Source organism: Lepisma saccharinum, chromosome 3, assembly GCF_977018435.1.
Source record: "Lepisma saccharinum chromosome 3, izLepSacc3.1, whole genome shotgun sequence".
Lineage (NCBI taxonomy): Eukaryota > Metazoa > Arthropoda > Insecta > Zygentoma > Lepismatidae > Lepisma > Lepisma saccharinum.
The window spans coordinates 137,981,050-137,998,347 of NC_139231.1; the positions used below are offsets into that span (position 1 = coordinate 137,981,050).

Below are 17,298 nucleotides of genomic sequence, written 5' to 3' on the forward strand. Positions count from 1 at the left end.
TTAAATCCACAGTACGCACATATAAGCTAATTGGGACTGGACATACAGTTTAGAGTGGGATGCAAACCACTATGTGCCTCCACCAGGCAATGGACCGAGAATTCCCTTGATTACAATGTAACGACACCATTAGGTGGGTGACAGCAAATTAAAGACAGCTGTATTCAAATCTGCACATGAGGTGTTTATGTTGAGAAATAAAGCATAAAAATCTAACAAATAAAATAATTGTCACATTTGAACACCACCAAATTTTGCCAGCATATAACACAAGAATGCTTAAGAGAAAAAAAATGCTCAAGTAAAAAGCACATCTCAGAAGCAGTTCTTTCACACATCTTGCAATCAGAGTGGAGCCATGAATATTAATTACATACAACCATACTTATTGTGGCTAAATTTTTTACCTTCCTGTGAGGGCAAAAAAATAAATTAGCCAATATCCAATTCAATTTCCATTAATATTACATCACAGACATGCAATTTATAAGATACAGTAGTAACCTTACTGCATTCTTGTGGAAATTCACTAGAATATTTTGAGAAGATACTCAGGATGAAAAGAAACAGGCGGAGAGAAAATTTAAGTTGTTTATCAATAGGAGTAAAATGTGTGCTGGAAAGGTTACTGTTTCTATTTATCCTGTAAACAGCTCCAACAACAATCAACCACGATTCATCAGAGGCGTATACCTGGTTTACCGTCAGCAATTCTTATTTATTATATACCCCCCTTTCTAGAGGAATTGTCTTGCACCGTGGCCATGCAGTCTAATTGATTGATTGATTGATTTGGTGTTTTAAGTCCACTTTATGCACAGTAAGGCTAATCGGGACTGGACCTACAGTTTAAAGTAGGATCCGAACCACTATGTACCTCCACTGGGTATCGAACCTGGGACCACTTGATTACAAGGCGAGGACGCTACCACTGCGCCATCGGAGAGGCCTATCATGCAGTCTAAGGCGTGAAACTTTGTGCTATGGTTAAGTGATGTGTGCAGGTTCGAGTGTCCTTGGAAAGGTGTAACAATTGTTATCCTGAGAGTTCGGATGTGTATGGGACCCGCGGCCAACCTCCATCGTGAGAAAATTTGGGAGCAACGAATGAGTAGCGAAATCCGGTCATAGAAAACCTACAATGACTGGGGGTTCGATGCGCTGGCTACACGTCAACCCGTAACTGGTTGGATGATTGCCCATCTCTGCTGGGTGGTGAGGCTGGCACTCGGTAGGTAGGCCTTAGTTCTCAAGGGCTGTTGCTCCATGGGTTATTATGTAGATGATTTAGATATAATAGAAATAAAACACCAGCGTAGGCATGTAAGTAAATCAAAAACAGGAGCCTAACAACTAAAAATTTTCTGGCACTTTCTATATTTGTTCATAAAATTTTCCTCTTTACCAAAAATTGGACGTAGATTTCCCTTCACCAAGGAAAATTTTCCTTCATGTAGCAACACTGCCTCTGTCAAGCACAACACAGAAACAGAAAGGAACAAGCAGGCCAATGCTCTTTCCAGTGGTGGAACTGACCAGGGCTTGTGGTTTTAAATAGTCACCCACCCATTTTTTCTTTGTTTTCCTGGAAAGAAACTCAGTTATAATAAGGATGTGATGAAGAACTATCAGTGGTGTACATAAACCAATCTTTAAAACTCTGGCTTAAAAGCTTGTTTTAATATTTTGAATCATATATAATGAGCGATTTCCCGTATATTAAAATTAAATATCTAGGTTCTTCTTAAATGTTCACATAATCACTTTTTATAGATGCAAAATGGTTATTTTAAGTGGTTTATATTTTATTTTCTATGCGACGTTCCATCCTGGTTTCCCAGACCTTTTTTCAAGGCAAGGTAACCACACACAACATACAGCTTTACATGACCAGTCTGTGTGTTATTTTGCATCATTAACGCTAAATGTATAAAAAATACATGAGAAAAGTTTGTTTACCAGTTGTAAAGATAGTAACATGGAGAATACGCCACTGCAATACATAACTTAGTAATTTTATGGCACAACTATAGTGTATATTTTATTAGGCTCTTCCAAGCAAAATAATCAACGCAGCAGGGCACTAAATGGTAGAAGAAAAAGCATATTTATTCCTGCAGAAAAAATGTAACAAACCAAGAATAGTAAAGCTAAAAGATACTTGCCAACTGCCAAAGAGCAATAAATTTTTCCTGCTAGCAAGCTTTCCATTAAACGAGTGCATTCAATGACTGTCACATGAAGAGTTCCTGGGCAAGCAGTGTCAGTCCTATACTGATCATCTTCAGTAGGATCGGGCTTAGTAAAAAATGGCTTATAACGCATTTTGAAATTAGGCAGTGTGTGTTTCTTCTTCAAAGATTTACGGATCTGGAAAAGCAAAGAAAGAGGAAATTGCAGCTTTGAGCAACATGCAGTATTCAACATGCCAAAGTATGAAAGAGGATGGTGACTACATTATAATCAGAATGGGACAGGTTAATTGATGCTCCATTGGTCTTTGATGATTCATTTAGGGGTTTATTCAGGATATTCCATTTGAGGATGAGGATTGTAAAGATATATTTAGAGCCAAAATGACTATAAATTGGACCTTATTGAAAAGCTTACAGGTGTTCAGGAATTTCTTTTTGAAGGGAGGAGGAGGGGGGGGGGGGGGTTGGAGTTGTGTGGATAAATCACTGGATACATTCACACCAGAGTAGTTTCTTGATGAAATTACCCCAATTTTGATGATCTCATATTTCTGTAAGTTATGGTATGGACTGGTGTGAAAGTGTCGCTGATACCCATACAAAATTTACCAACGCTGATATTCTATCAAGGGCATCTGCATCGCCAAATGGTTAGTGCCCCCATTTTTGGTGCAAGTGGTAACAGGTTTGATTCCCGGTGGGAGCAGCAAAATTTCAGCGTTGAACCAGCTTTGTGAGGACAACTGGGGAGCTACATGGAAAGAAGAAGTAGCAGGCTGTGGTCTTCAAAGTCAGAAAACAGTCTGATGGAACTCGATGCACTGATCCCAGGTCACCCAATGTAAAAGCTGTTCTAGCAGGCCCTGGCCCTTATCAATCTGATAAAAAAAATTGAACATGTTCCATGTAGGACTTGAATGGTTCATTTACCTCTTTAATTAATGTAGGTTAAGATATGACTATTTTGTCTTGAAAAGGAAATTACAAATTTAGACTTTAGAAAGTATTATTTCTAAATTATTCCCTTATACTTTGCAACATGCCAGTAAGGCACATAAGGGGCAAGAGAGAGGCAAGGAAGCTCCACATGTTCAGAATCTGCCATTCCGGGAGGTGATCCGAACAGCACCACTCTCTGGCCACCTTAACCACCCGTCAGAAGGCACCCTGGATGAAACCCCAGAGCCAATTTAAGCAGGGACATGTTGGGTAAAATCGTCACGTGAGATTTTCTACCCTGGGAACTGAACCCACATCTTCCACATGTTAGTCACACATCCTACCAACTGGTCACACATCCTACCAACTGGTCACACATTGTTATTATACTTTGACGTTGATAATAAAATAACAAAATGGCAGAATTTGATGCTAACAAACTGGCCATTTATGGAAATATTGGATGGGAAAATTATTGGCAGTTTTGCCTGTAAGCCAATGGCCCAAAATGTCTATATACTGATATATACTTGCAATACATATTAGAAGTGGGACAAATAAATTGGTATTGATGGTTTATTGATATAATTATCAAAAATTAATTAGTGTTTCTTCAAAGATGAAAACAAATGCAGTTACCTGATTACATAAATTTTGAAAGGTCATGTTTTGCAATTTCATAGCAGCGAACTGGTTCGGTATTCGTACATTTTGTATTGGTAGTGACAGAGATTTCATATTAGTCCATCCCAAATTTTCTGCATATGAAGGTAAATGAAGTCCTTGTGTAATGTTTGCCATTTAAAGAATTATAATTTCATACAGCTACATCTCTATAGCATAATGAAAACAGAATCCTCGTTTCACACCAAATTTATATTTGGTAATGAATAAAACATGCTGTACTTTTAAGTATACAAGAATAATACAGTTCTTTGCAACTATATGCATTGAAGAAAACACTGTGATTACCATATGTTAATGTGAATTTGTATTATCATTTATTAAATGCATAAAGCCTGTGTTCAAGGCGAGAAAGAAATTTAGTTCATGCAAATTTCAAATCGGTCAGAACAAAAATGCAGAGTATGACATCTAATGCAATGTTTTTCTTTATGTAGAGCGAAGTGGCAACATCACAATACAAATTTTTAGTAACATTTTTAGTAACAGTCAGGAAAATAGGGCATGCTAAATTATGCAAGATATTAATAAAGAATGACATCCAAAAGGAGGTCAATAGCACTTTATCACAAATGGCATGGATAAGTTCTAACAATATCATTCTAGAGCGAATTCATGTACATGAAAATAGCAAATTAAAATAAAACCAATTCTCAGGGTTACAAAATTAGGTATGTGTTTCCATTACCCATCCTGAAAAAGTATGTTCCATTTTGGTGATAAGCAGGGAACACAGGACAGATGGAGACATTTGCAAGATGAAGAAACTGTGACACATGTAAAAATGCCAGATCACAAATGGAAGATAAGATTTCCAGTTTGTAGGGTGAACAGGGTTGAAACTCTGTCAAAACAAATTACTCTGGACATCATATCATCCTCACAAATACTGGGGGGGGCAGAAAGCGAGGGAAAAAAAAATGGAGGTGAACTTAACTTCAATGTTTGTATAAAAATGATTCCAAAATCTTGCAATTATGTATGTAAAAATAGCATATGCACAAATGTAGCATCATGAGTCATCAGTAGGGAACATATTTCTAGCTTCATACCTATTTTTCTTTCTACATCTTAGACTAATGTTATTTAGAGATCTTTGCATTTCATGTACACAGCACCCCTCTACTGAAATTCTATATTACCTAAAAATGCCTAAATGAACAATAAATTCCTAAAGCCCTATTTTGACTTGAAAAACTGCTTTTCAACTATGTGCTTAACTTTGAAAATAACTTTTATTAAGAACGACCCTTAATTTCCACCACAAAGGTTTGAGACCCTTGAACGGATCAGAGCAGCAAAAGAAGCAATGCAACAGCAAGAGTGGTCATCGACTGTATAAAGTTCTGCCATATTCCAGCCTGCATCACGAAATTGGAAAAATGTTGAGCAAACTGTATTCTACGTTGTTAAACGCTGCACTTCCCAGGCAATACAGAGACCATAGGTGCAACATACCAAACAAAAATGCAGGATGTTTTGGGACAATCATAGCTACAAAATCATTTAGTTGTTAAAACAGGGCCGGCATTATTCCAAAACTGTAAGAGTGCAGGTCAATTCCAAGAATGCCTGCGTCTGATTGGCTGTTTCGAGTGACTGCTGTAAGGAGTAGGAAAGGCAACCCTGCGAGTGACCAATCACATCACCTATTTCCCCCATTGACACAACAGTTAGGTTGTGGGTTTGCTCCGGAAACTACAACTGCCCTAGTATAGAAGCTGTTCATCAAGGAGAGAAGAGGCAGGCAGGCAGGTTTGAGCTTTGAGATGGAGTTTTTGAGCACACTTTATGCACAGATTGACTAATCAGGACTTGACCTACAGTTTAAAGTGGGATCCGAACCACTATGTGCCTCCAACAGATATCGAACCTATGACCTCTTTGTTAAAAGGTGACCAAGTTACCATTACACCTCGGGGAGCCCCAAATTTACCTTGGAAATCAGGAGCAGTTGCATTTATGGAGTTTGCACCAATAACTTCCTGCGGCATAGATAGAAGGTTCTCCATGGACACTTCTCAGTTGTAACGATCACATTGAAATTTAAAGGGATTGTTACATTCCAGAAGTGTCCCTGACTGTACAAGCAGCCAGTCACGGTTTATAAACACGAAATGGAGTTCAAATTAATACACTTACCAGGCATGGATATTCTTTACCACAAAAGAACATTAAAAAGAAAACACAACACATGACATGTGTATCAAAAAATATCAAAACATGTTGGTGCAATACTCAGCTGTGAATGGTCCAGATCTGGCCAAAAATCACAGACGATTAAATTCTATGATTTTTGGTCTTGAGACTCAAGCCGGCTGTAATTAATCTCTATTTCCACAAATGAAAGCACTCAGGACACTTTGTAATGGTAGAAGAAAACATTTAACAGTTGGGTTGAAAAGTTCGTAGGCTAACATAGTAAAAAATATTTTTTTGACAAAATTCGATTTTATTATTCAATATAGTTGCCTTCGAGGGCAATACAACGATTATAGCAGTCATACAATTTTTCGATGCCATTTTTATAGTACGATTTCTCTTTAGCCTCAAAATAGGCCTCACTTTCGGCGATTACCTCTTCATCAGTGCTAAATTTCTTTCCAGCGAGCATTCTTTTAAGGTCTGCAACCAGGAAAAAGTCACTGGGGGCCAGATCTGGAGAATATGGTGGATGGGGAAGCAATTCGTAGTCTAATTCATATAATTTTGCCATCGTTTTCATTGATTTGTGACACGGTGCATTGTCTTGATGAAACAACACTTTTTTCTTCTTCAAATGGGGCCGTTTTTTTGTGATTTCATCCTTTAAACGCTCCAACAATGCTATGTAATAATCGCTGTTGATGGTCTGGCCCTTTTTGAGGTAATCGATGAATATAATACCATGCGCATCCCAGAATACTGATGCCATAACCTTGACAGCCGACTGTTGCATCTTTCCACGCTTTGGATTCGGTTCATCACGTGCAGTCCACTCGGCTGACTGTCGATTGAACTCTGGAGTGTAGTTATGGAGCCATGTTTCATCCATTGTAATATATCGACAGAAAAATTCGTGTTTATTACAGTTGAATATCGCTAAACATTGCTCTGAATCACCAAAACGTTGTTGCTTTTGATCGATTGTGAGCACGCACGGCACCCATTTTGCACACAGCTTTCGCATGTTCAAATATTCATGCACAATATGTCCAACACGTTCCTTTGATATTTTTAAAGTCTCAGCTATCTCGATCAACTTCACTTTACGATCATTTAAAATTATTTTGTGGACTTTTTTGATGTTTTCGTCGGTAAAAGCCTCTTTGGGGCATCCACTGCGTGCATCGTCTTCGATGCTCATTTCGCCTTGTTTAAATTTAGCAAACAACTTCTCAACGGTTGATTTTCCTGGTGCAGAGTCCGAATAATGTTTATCAAGCCAAGCCTTGGCTTCAACAGTATTTTTTTTCACCAAAAAGCAATGCTTTATTAACACACGAAATTCTTTTTTATCCATTTTTTCACAATAACAAAAGCTGCTTCACTCACAATGCTATATCTCACGAACTAATTAACCGGCAGCTGTGAAATTTATACACGTATCTTTTGAAGGTTAGTACTAAGTAAAAATCACATGGATTTAATTCTAGTAGCGCCATCTATGAGTCAGCCTACGAACTTTTCAGCCCAACTGTTAATATATCACCACATACTTACAACAGCTCGCCTCCCTTCACATACACCCATAACAAAATAGAAGAGTAGCGCATTGCACTGTTTTACCCAGTCAACACTGGATGGAAACACCTGAAGATCGCAGGCTGCAAATGGCCATCGTCGTACACTAAAACACTAGTTCGTATCTAGTTTCAGTATTGTCTTTACCGATGCACGTTAACTGTCTTTAAAAATCTGACTATTGGCACAGTAGACAAAGCAACTTTTTAAGCACCCCCTCCAATAGGTAAGAATGCTGATGCAGGAGAGTTTGCGAACAAAAACTTTTTCTTACTCGCGGGTCCAAGCGCTGCACGGGAACTGTTTTTGGGAGCCTTTTCTTCCACCCTCCAGTCCTTGCATCTTGCTGCCCCAGGGGAATTTTCCTTCCTTCCTATTGGTCAGTGCACTTTAGCCTGGACCATGAGTTTGCACTCAGTTCGTACCACAACACAACAATTCCTCTGTTGTGAGAAGGGATTTGAGGAGTTAAATGCATTTGTTCCTGTTTAATTTAGACCTGTTGTAAACTGCTGCGAGCGTTATCCCTTCTGAAGTTCCAATTTGATTTATCACTTTCCCGAGTGTCTTAATGCGTTGGACTCGTTGACATGTTTCACACATATCTTGTAGCGCTGTTAAAGTTCAAAATTGTGGCATTTCTCATACTGTGCGGAGATGTCAGAGTCTGTCTGGAAGTCTGAATTTACGATTTCGGTTCAGGTTCTCAAACACGTCTGTATGCAGGATTCTCGGTGCCTGGGAGATGAGGACATTTGAGAAAGAGGTCGCCCTTGAAACTGAGATTCCACACAGAAGACTCGTTGTTCTCAAAGTTCATGATGAAGGCGAGAGTCGTGTTCCAGCAGGAGTTATTTGGATATTTATAAATTAAACTTCTGGAACTCAGTGGTTAATGGTCCTCCCTGCTCACCATCTGTATTCTGTAGTCTTCTACCCTCTGCACAGTATGAATTTATGGTGACAAGAGCCGAATGTAGACTGGATGAATATCAGAGTTTATTGAGGGACCATACCAGCTAAAACCAGTTATTTCTTAAAATTATTATTAATTAATAATTATGCCTAGTTATTTATTATAGGCACCTAAAAGTCCCGAAATGAAGTTTATAAAGTCCTAAATCCTTCTTCTTTCAGCACCTATAAATCAGTTTCCTAGTCATCAGATTACATCAGAAATTGAAAATAAGATTAAGGTGAGGTTAACAGGGACATGTGGGAAAGGAGAGGGGGGTGGTTGAACTGAAAGAAAAAGGAATAAGCTCTCATATATGTAATAAGTTTGAATTAGTGAATAATGACATAATAGTGATATTGAACCTTCCCTTCTTGTGATATTTAATACGTTTTCTTGTGCCTTAATTCCACTACCTAATTTCTAATTCTAAAATTTTATGATTAAAAATAAAAGTATTACCTGGTTAATGATAAGGGAAGTAATTTGAGAAAGAGGTCGCCCTTGAAACTGAGATTCCACACTTAACTCTAAAGCAGGATCATTGTAGAAACTAAATGACCAATGGCTGCAAGGCTTTCTTGCAAACTGCAACCTTCCTAATCCTGAGAGATGATTCACTGAAAAGAGATAAAAAGAAAGCTCTACTTACTATAAAATATTTTCTTTTGCTGCATTCAACAACAAATAACTACAACATCATTCAACTGAATTTGTCACATTCCTGACATGATTAAGGAGAGAAATAATCCGTAGCTCTCAATATGAGCCACAAATATTGACAAATAAATTTGTAACAATAACTTTCCTTTTCTTATTACTTATTTAATATTAATGTTTTATCTCAATTTATTAAAAAAGTACTCTCAATTTTTATGGCAACCTTGGCAACGAATTATTATTTACACTACAATTATTTCTTACGGTTCACAGTTGCCATTAATTAAGAAGTGTTTCTGACCATAGAAAGTAGCCATGCCACTAGTTGCAAATTCCAACATTGCATTTACCTATATATGTACATGTATACAGGTTTGGAGAACCTAGCCACTGACAATATTGAGTTGATATATTACATAAATAAAGTGAATATGCTTCTTCTACATGACAATGTTTGGGATATATTTATAGTCCAAAAGTGTCTCATTCAATTCTTTTTCAAAGACAACAAAAACAAGTAGACACATATTTGCATTTACTATTTGGTCTAGGAATTAATTCGTGCGGTTGTTACGCACACATTGAAGCTGTAGTTCAAACACAAAATACATAAATACCTTAAGAAAAATATTGTCCATCGCGAGCCACCACTTTCGCCCATCTGTCAGGCAAGTTACGGATTCCGTGGCGAAAGAAGTCCTCATCCTTTTGAAGCGATCCAGTCAGAGACCCATTTTTCGATATCTTCTGAAGAAGTGAACCGCTGTCCAATCAAATCGTTATTCATGCAATCGAACAAGTAGTATTCCGAAGGAGCAACGTCTGGTGAATACGGCGGGTGGGGTAAAACTTCCCATCCGACATTTTCTAAATAGGTTTTGACCGGTTTTGTGACATGTGGGCGAGCGTTATCATGTTGAAAAATAAGTTTATCATGTCTGTTCTCCCATTCTGGTCGTTTCCTGGCCAGAGCTTGCTTGAAACGCATTAATTGTCATCGATAACATTCTCCATTAATAGTTTCACCCAGTTGCAGAAGCTCATAGTACACCACACCTTTCATATCCCACCATATGCACAGCAACACCTTTGCACAGTGAATATCTCGTTTCGGTTGTGATGGACCTGGTTCACCTGGCTTCACCCACGCCTTTTTTCGTTTCGGGTTCTCGTAATGGATCCACTTCTCATCGCCAGTAACAATGCGATGCAAAAACCCCTTTCTTTTCTGTCTTTGAAGCAGCAATTCGCAAATGGTTTTTCGTCTTTCAACGTCTCTGTCTTTCAATTCATGTGAAACCCAATGTGACATCTTTTGAATCATTCCCATGGCTTTGAGGCGTTTGTAAACTGTTGTTTGATCAACGCCTAATGCTTCTGCAAGTTCTTCGTGCGTTTGACACGAATCCTGATCGAGCAATGCACTCAATTCTTAGTCTTCAAATTTTTTTGGCTGTCCAGGTCGCTCTTGGTCCTCCAGGCCGAAATCACCACTACTAAACCGTGCAAACCACTTCTGACATGTTCGCTCCGCTAGCGCATGGTCACCATACACTTCCACCAAAATACGATGACTTTCGGTAGCACTTTTCTGCATGTTAAAGTAATGAAGCAGAACACCCCGCAAAAACACTTTATCTGGCACGAACTGCGCCATGTTCAGTTGACTACAAAATGCTGTTGTTGACGCGTCAATCAACTGCCCTAAACTACGAACGATGCGCGCTGACAGGAGTTTTCAACGCATGTGTGGCTACACGGAACTGTGGGACGATACGCTCGTTACGCCATCTCTTGTCCAGGTGCACGAATTAATTCCTAGACCAAATAATTCCCTGAATGTTAACGACAATGGCACTTTGTTAGCATGCAATGTTAATTGGACATTATCCATTGTCTAGTGCCTTAACTACATGCATCTATTCTAACCTTATGTTTCGAAAGAGCACCTCTTCTTGTCTTCAGGTGAACATTTTATTTAACTTTTGCAAGTGACGAGGATCGAACCTATGACTTTACCACATACCTGGTGCACAGACAAATTGCTTCATGGTAAACTTAGCGTGTTTCTTCCAACCATAACTGGAGAGCCATCCAAAGTCAAGCAGGAAAACAGCAAGATACAAAGACTGACTCAACAGACAGAGATGCCCTATCTTACCGTTTTCTATGCACAGGAGATGTACTATGTAGAAATTTCATGGAAAAATGAAGGCTTGACCAGGATTTAAACCCAGTCCTATGCAATATCATGTCATTGCACTTCTTCATGTAGTACATCCTGTGCAGAGTAACAATTGTCTTGCATTTGGACCCATGGCTAGTATAATCCTCTATGGGACTTGCGTTGCATCCTGTCCATATATGATTGATAAATATTGTCCCTCTACGCATTTCATCTTCTCACCATTCATTCCCTCATCTTCGTGAATAGCCTAAAGTGGCAGAAACGCAAAGTAAAATAAAGCACATCCTTAATTTATTCCTCTTCTGCAGACACATGGGTTCAAGCCCTGATCAAACCTGCATGTGGCAAATAATAAGATTAAAGAGCTTCAGGTTTTCAGGTCCCTCTTACCTTTAACAGACAAGTATGCAGTCCGCCCTAATAGCATATTTGCATTTATGGCAAGTTGAAAGCCACCTGAATATTCAACATCCAGACTAACATCCAACGAATCTATATATTGGTGTTCCGGATGAAGATCAACATTCACTACAGTCACACCCTTTATTACAGGAAACTGGGTCCCTAGGCAGAGATCCCTGATCTGAAAGAAAATTTCAAATTAAATGTAAAGGGATTAAAAAAATTGATAATGTAATATGTAGAAGAAGCTTGTTTTCATACATGCAAACCTTCACTGCATTTGTTAGTTTACTAGTAAATAACACTACTTTGTTATTATGAGTCTACAGGTATGATGAAAAAGCCACATTTGAGCAGCACCAATCTCGATATAATTTTATTTATTTATTGAGAAAATTTCAGATACAGCACAGGTGGCCATTTTACACTGAAATTGTCAACAATGAAAACATAATAATAATAATAATAAGCAAAAGATATTAAAAAATAATAATTAAAAGTAACAAAATAACACAAAGAGAATAGCAAATTGATAAAAAAATAAGCCATAATGTCACTATTTGATATTATTTACAAACATTTCTTCTAATAGAAGACCGAAAGGCAAACTCTGAGGAAAATATGTCGATTCTTGATGGGAGGTCATTGTATTGTGTGGCAAGTCTGTAAAAGAGGGATATTTTTTGAATTTGTAGCCTAGGTTTCTTTGTATAAAATAATCTTGTGTTGCAAGTTGTGCGCATAGGTACTCGAAAGTGGAATTCCTCAAGGAGTGTGTTGCAGCGGATTTTGCCATTCACAATTTTGTATAAATAACTGAAATCATTTTGCAAACGTCGCTGATAAGCAGTTTGTAGATTTAGGAAAGACAAGAGATGCAGAGATGAAAAATTGCATAATGAGGGAACCCTGTATCGAACTTGTAACGTATTATGATATTCTTCACTTAAATATCTTAATTCGTTACAACCTTTCCTTGTGAGGCATCTCAGATACATCTAGTTCCAGTCATTGATACTAGATGGCACTCCTGTGAATCATTTGTTTTGATACCTGCACCCGTCTAACGGAATTCCCGTAACTAAAAAGTCTGTGCTTCAAAACAGCTGGATATGGAATACCAGTCACATTCCTTCTTCAGACGTGCTCAGAACAGGTAGCAAATGCCATGCCTACGTGTTGTTTACGTCATCCAGTAATAACGAAGCACGATTGGCACAGCATTAACTCGTAGTGGAAACACCGCCATATGCAATCTAAAGAAGCCACATGTATTCTACGAACTTGGAAGCAGTATTACGTCTACAATACAATAATACCAGTTGCGATTTGTGTGGCAACTTACTGCACAAAATTCCTTTTGTGAACAGTTAATTTTTGTGTGCCCAGTAACTTTCTACTTGTTCATGTAAGACGAGAATCTGCTTAGTAAACAGGCAATTATGATTATTAGCATCCGTATGAACAGTACTTTCACGTTCCCATTAAATCGTGGTTTTCTACAATTATTGGCAAGAAAAATTGATTTAACTTATTTCAAGATAAATTCTTCTTAGTTGGCGAGTGCATATCGCCCGAGTCACGTTTGAAATAATAATGAAACTTTAATGATAAAGAGTGGAGACGAGAAAAAGAAAATTGAATCAATTATTTCCAAGATCTTTTTTGTTACGTGACCTGAAGTAAAAATAAAACTAGAGACGACTTGAATTGTTAGTGCTCGATTGCATTTTAAAATTTGTCTCCTGTATTGAAAATTCATTACCAAAAATCAAGAACGTAATAAAAGCTTTTCAATCCTATGTTTTTCCTACACTAGTATGAGGTGCATGTAAAAAAGAAGGGCCGATAATTTTTTGCACCGGGTTGGCAATACTGATGAAGTTGAGCATGCGCAGGAGCATGCCCTAGTATTCTGTGCTTGCACCAGAAATAGAATCATCAGAGTGTGGTTCCGTACGTGCGAGTGGCAGTAAGGTGAAATGGCTGCCGAAATACAAAATCCCACCAAAAGTGAAGTGAGATCTGTGATACGATTTCTGAACGCCAAAGGACAGAGTGAAGCTGACATCCATTGGGAATTGTGTGCCATTTATGAACCGACAGTGATGAGTGAAGGGAAGGTCAGGCAATGCTGCAGAGAGTTTCGGGAAGGGCGTTCAAATGTCCATGACGATAAGCGTAGCGGAAGGCCTAGTGTTCAGACGGACGATCTGGTGGAACGCGTTAATGAGAAAGTGCGTTCCAATCGCCGGTTCACAATATCTGAACTCGCCAAAGAGTTTCCAGAAGTGTCTGCGAAAACAGTGCATCGAATTGTGACTGACAACCTGGGGTATCACAAACTGTGTGCGAGGTGGGTACCAAAAATGCTGACAGACGCTCACAAAGAGCGACAGCTGAACATGATTTTTTGGCCCGCTTTTGGGAGGATGGGGATGACCTCTTTTCACACATAGTGACGGGGGATGAAACGTGGATATCATATGCCACTGGGGAGTCGAAGCAGCAGTCAATGCAATGGCAGCACTCTGGTTCTCCTAAAGCGAAGAAATTTAAACAAACACCATCAGTTCATAAAATCACAGCTGAAACTCACTCGCTAAATAAAGGAATTATTATTATTGCTTCTTTGTTTGATTTCTGGTTTTCAGTCCACTTTATGCACAGGTATGCTAATCTGGACTTTACCTACAGTGTATCTAAAGATATCTGTTTGTTTGGCGGTTATGCGGAGATAGGTAATTTACTCTGATAAGCTTAATTTTCATTTCTTCCATGCAAATGTTTCTTTGTGATCGATTTCGCCACCCATCTGATGGCACCAGATGCATCAGACGGGTGGTGAAGAAAAATGAAAAGCACATCAGAGTAAATTTACCTACAGTTTTAAGTAGGATCCAAACCACTGGGCAATGTGCCTCCACCAGGTATTGAACCAGAGACCCCTTGATTACAAGGCAACTATGCTATCGGGGAGACCAATTCTGGAGTTAAAAAAAATGGAAATGCTTTCATTCATTCACAAACACAACACACCCACACACACATGAAAGAGTGAATGAAACTTACAGTGACATTATCAAATAATTTCCCAGTTGTTGTCTTGGTTAGTAACTCTTCAAATTCCAAGCTTAACTTCCTTATGAACCACTTCCGAACTTTATCTGTATTTCTCAATTCTTTAAATAAAAATTGAAATATCAGATTGAGTGCAATACAACTTTCCTTCTTTGGTAGATCCTTGTTTTGTAAAACATCCAGTAATTTCTGAAATAGAAAAATAAGAACTCAAAACGTTTACAGTACGATAAAACTTTATGAATTCAATATATAACCCACATTTCACAAATTAAGCCTCTACGTCTCAGTGCCCCTTCCCAAAGTTTAATAATGGTACAATTTCTGTTAGAAATGTACTTTCAGAAAATGTCCACACAGATGCATTCAACATGCATCCTAAATTAAAATAATGTGAAAAGGAATGGAATTAGTCAAGTAGTTTCTACAAATTACCATTTCGAGGGCAAAAATTAGATGTATTGAAGAGTTCTTTATCATTAACATGGCTGATTTATCAAGCGAACACTCTACACATGAACTCTCCTTCTGAACACAAAGAAAATAAGAAAAAAAATCTACTGTACAAACACAATTTTTAGTTTTTAGACTGGCAACACTGTAACAAGATAAATGCTACGATCTGGCATTTCGTACATGTATTACGTAGTGTTGCACGTGGTGAGTGTGCAGTGAAATTGATGTCTGATTTGGTGCAATATTGAGTGAGTTACAGTTTTTAAATTAAAGCAGTGTTTTGTACCCTCGTCATGGATTTGAAAACAGAACAAAGAGTGGCATTTAAGTTTTGTGTAAAACTCTGTAAAACCCCTTCAGAAAATGGTGGAATACTAAAAACTGCTTATGGCAAGGAAGCCTTTTGTCGTGCCAATGTTTTCATTTGACATCATCGATTCAGTGATGGTCTGAAAGATGTGACAGATGATCCCAGGGAGGGTTGTCCCTCCACCAGTCGAACTGATGATAATGTTGAAAAGGTTCCATAAAAATTGAATGAAAACAGTGCACAATCACAGAGGATGATGCAGCTGTATATAGAGCCATTTTGGAGTGCTTGCTAAAGAGACTGCTACGAGGGAGACAAAGCTGGTTGAATCCGGTGCTTGGTTCCTGCAGCATGACAATGTGCCAAGACACAAGTTGTCCAACAGTTTTTGGCACGGAAACAAGCGACTGTGTTAAACCACCCACTTTATTCACCAGATTTGGCACCGGCCGACCAATTTTAATTCCTCAAATTGAATTCCCACCTGAAGGGCCGTTGACTCCATTTTGAAAATTGGAGAAGCTGTGACGAGGCACCTAAACCCAATCCCAAAAGATTTCCACAGGGGCATCCAGCAATTGTACAGCCATGCCACTAAGTGTGTGGACTTAGGCGAGATGAGATTGAAGACTAAGTTTTTATTAAGCCAACTTAAAAACTTTGTATGTGCATGACCGTTATTAAAAGCAAGTTCTACAAGTTCATGAATCAATGTGGCAATAAGAAGGTTATCAATAGGGCCCAGATAGTTATCAATTTTGCATATGCAAATACATATATGAATCATATACCTGAACTTCTTGCATATTTTAGGGCCAACAAAATTGCATTTTACGTCTATTTCCTTCCATCACTACTGTTCATTCCCCATTCTCTTTACAAAACAAGGAGATAAGATGTCCTTTGCTGTCCTTGCACGAACTCTCTTTTTGAGAAACGACAAAAATGCAATGGCCAGTCTATCTATGTGACATGTTTAATACAGTCACCTTAAAATATCGACCAATTGTATCTTGTGAAGTAAAGTGAGTTTTTCTCAGAGTATAAATTTATTCTTGCCAAAAACAGGAGGAGTTTCAAAGTTGAAAATTTGAGATATCATGGAATCAAGTGATCTGTAAGGAATGCAGTTATTAAAAGAAAACATTTGAAAAAGCTAAGATAATTTTCTGAAGTGCATATTTTGCACCTTTTTAGTACATATTTTAGATTTTAAGTTATCAGATTAAATGTTAGAAGTTTACCTGTGGAAGACTGTATCCTGCAGTCATAGGTTTGTCTGGTGGACCCACAAATGGCTTACTCATAATATAATAGTTGAAGAAGTACCATTCTATCACAATTGTGCTTACTACACCTATCAAAACACAAAATATAACTAGGCAAATTATCCATAAGACATCCATCTTCAAATATTATTGTTTCTTGGAATCTGATCTAGTGTCTTCATTTAATCAATCCATCATGGTACTAAGAACAAAACTTGTAGATACCAATATATTGTTAATATGATATACGTAATTTCCCATACTTCCTCACTTCTTCCATTCCATTAGAATTGTGACATGTAATCACAACAATAATTGCATCCTGCATGCAACCTGGAGGAAAAAAAAATACTATTAGTTGCATATATTTTCACATTTGTATGTGCATATTTATGAAAGTAGTAATCAACACTACATATTTATTATACATATTAGAC

General features: G+C 38.0%; 1 protein-coding gene across 8 annotated transcripts in view; it reads right to left on the bottom strand.

Moving 5' to 3' along the window:
• The window catches only part of Pdzd8 (PDZ domain containing 8), a 62,811-nt gene that overhangs the window by 42,737 nt on the left and 2,776 nt on the right, over nt 1-17,298 (bottom strand). For all 8 annotated transcript variants that reach the window (XR_014441421.1, XM_083119495.1, XM_083119498.1 and 5 more), the window contains exons 2-6: nt 16,838-17,194; nt 14,819-15,016; nt 11,735-11,927; nt 8,959-9,116; nt 2,166-2,370 (exon numbers count right to left, since the gene is read on the bottom strand). Coding sequence is in view for 7 of the 8 variants with exons in the window: in XM_083119495.1 (XP_082975621.1) it covers nt 2,166-2,370; nt 8,959-9,116; nt 11,735-11,927; nt 14,819-15,016; nt 16,838-16,999 (916 nt within the window). In the remaining variant the exon portion in view is untranslated. The remainder of the gene's footprint in view (nt 1-2,165; nt 2,371-8,958; nt 9,117-11,734; nt 11,928-14,818; nt 15,017-16,837; nt 17,195-17,298) is intronic.